The sequence below is a fragment of the Entamoeba nuttalli genome (assembly GCF_000257125.1).
Source record: "Entamoeba nuttalli P19 unplaced genomic scaffold asmbl_9507, whole genome shotgun sequence".
In the NCBI taxonomy this organism is placed as follows: Eukaryota; Evosea; order Mastigamoebida; family Endamoebidae; genus Entamoeba; species Entamoeba nuttalli.
The window spans coordinates 1-2326 of record NW_008579673.1 but is presented as its reverse complement, the minus strand read 5'-3'; the positions used below and the strand labels follow the sequence as shown (position 1 = coordinate 2326).

General features: G+C 22.4%; 1 protein-coding gene across 1 annotated transcript; it reads right to left on the bottom strand.

Annotated features, from left to right (window-relative positions):
- Nucleotides 1-156: 156 nt before the first annotated feature.
- On the bottom strand, nucleotides 157-1245 carry ENU1_200820 (apyrase, putative; the record flags this gene model as incomplete). The annotated part of the gene is made up of 1 exon (XM_008862107.1): nucleotides 157-1245. One exon carries the CDS (start codon nucleotides 1243-1245, stop codon nucleotides 157-159), a length of 1089 nt encoding a protein of 362 aa, XP_008860329.1.
- Between the last annotated feature and the right edge of the window lie 1081 nt (nucleotides 1246-2326).

Sequence of the window (2326 nt, the reverse complement as noted above, 5' to 3'; positions counted from 1 at the left end):
ATAAATTATAAATATCTTTAATTTAGTATTATATTTTTTGGTAATAATTTTTTTTTCATTTAGGAAAATATTTCTTGAGAGTTAATTAGTTATTAGTAATTCATATAAAAAATAATTAAAAAAGAAGGTTCAAAATAATAAAACTTAAAAAATTAATTACCAATAATTTGGTAAAATTTCAATACCCTCAATTTTATATTTTGATATTAATGTATCTTTCATTATAATTTTAACATCTTCATTTTCATTAACTCCATCTAATGAAATTGCACCAATATAACTTTCAATTTTGTCATTATGCTCAACACTTTTTGTATAAATAACAGTTCTTTCATTAAATGGAAGGATTTTAATAGAACTAAAACATCGTTCATTAACATATTGTGGGTCTTTATATTTCCTACACACATTAATATCTTCATCGCAAATAATAATATATTGACTTGAAGCAACTTCATCAAGTTCATCAATCCATTCTATTTTACTTACTTTCCTTGGAAAAATATACCATTCATGGTACATATTTGAATATAAAATTCCTTCATTTGTAATATACCCTGGATATGAAATATTAAGTACTTTATGAATTCTTTCATACTTATCTATCCATGACTCAACTCTCTTTTCTAATTGTGTATTAATATGATAAATATATGAATTAGAATAATCATCAATTCCATTTACATGAATATTTCCTTGTGATCCAACAATCATCTCATCATTATAAACTGTTCCCCATTCTACTTTCATTCCATCTTCTGAAGTCCCATTTCCTTCACTAAGAATAATTCTTGGATATAATTCTTGGCGGTCAATATTTATTTCATACCCAATTCCTGTTTTATCATCAAACCCATATAATTTCTTATTGTACCAAACTAATTCTGATAATTCATTTCCTCTTTTTCCTTTACTAAATTTGCTAATAAGTTTACTATGACTTGTCTCTTCATACTCCCATCCTTTTTCTGTAATAAAAATTTTTCCTAAATAGATTTGACAATAATAATCATTTCCATATCTTGTGAGTTCATCATCATCACTAATCATCCCGATATTAATACTTGTCATTTTCTTTTCATAACTTTGATAATTATCTAAAACTGTTGGATATTTAAAGGTGTTTTGTATAGAAAATCCTGTAATAATACTAACGAACCCAATTGTACTAATTACAATAATTGATAAAACAACAACCATTGTAATAATATTAACTTTCATTTCAGTTGTAAGAAATATTCCCATTTAAAGTATGTTCTTTTTAATTTACAGATTAAATTTATTTTCAAAGTCTTCTTATATTTAATAAATAAATCATTTTCTTTAGCTAAAGAAGATAATATTTTTTATTAATTTTTCCTTCATCTGACAAATATTGGTATAAAAAAAGACTAATAACCTATAACTAAATCTGAAGATATAACAACCTAAAATATCGAATTAAGTAATTAATAACCTAATACAAATGAAGAATTAATAAAATTTTATAGTGCTTTAATCCTAATCAAAAAGTAATGTCAAAAAAAAAAGAAAAAGAATTAAAAACTGTCCTTAAGACATTTTCTGATGAAGAAAGATGATAAATACTGTTAACAATAATTTTTATAATACACAGTATTGACTAAAACATTAATAAATCAAATTTTAAAAAGAAAATAATGACATTCCTAATTAAAACAAAGAGACTTATGATGGAACAAAATTTAAGTATATAACAGAATGCATAAAGGTATTAAAGTCACTGTATTTTGGAAATGTGAAAAATTACACAGAGCCTAAAAAACAACAATAAACTAAGGACAAAGAAGATAAAAAAAAAGAAAAAAGTGAATAAAAAGTTTGAAAAAAAAAGAAAAAAGAAAAATTCATAGTAATAAAGTATAATGTTATTATAAATAAGAAAGTTAGTTTTTATCTTAAATGGAAGAATAAAAATGATGTTATTAGTTAATATAAATTAGACACAAAAAGGTACTTAATCTAAAGAAAAAGTTTAAATAAAGACAAGCAGAATTAAAACTAGATTAAGAAAGTAGCATAATTTACAAAACAAAGTGGTAAGAATAAAATATGCTATTGAACATTTTTTGACTAATCACTTTAATTAAGATAATTTGACTCAAATCACAGCAAATATAATTATGAAAGAAATGGTTAGTGAAAATAAATACCTAATAATGGATAGGAAAATACTGTAATACAATAAATAAATTAGTGTGCCTTAGAAGTATGAAAAAAGGTGCCTTATTATTTATTCAAAAATAATCAAAACCAAAATTAATTTAATTTGATTATTAAAAAACAGAAGAAGAATTTTAAAGATGAT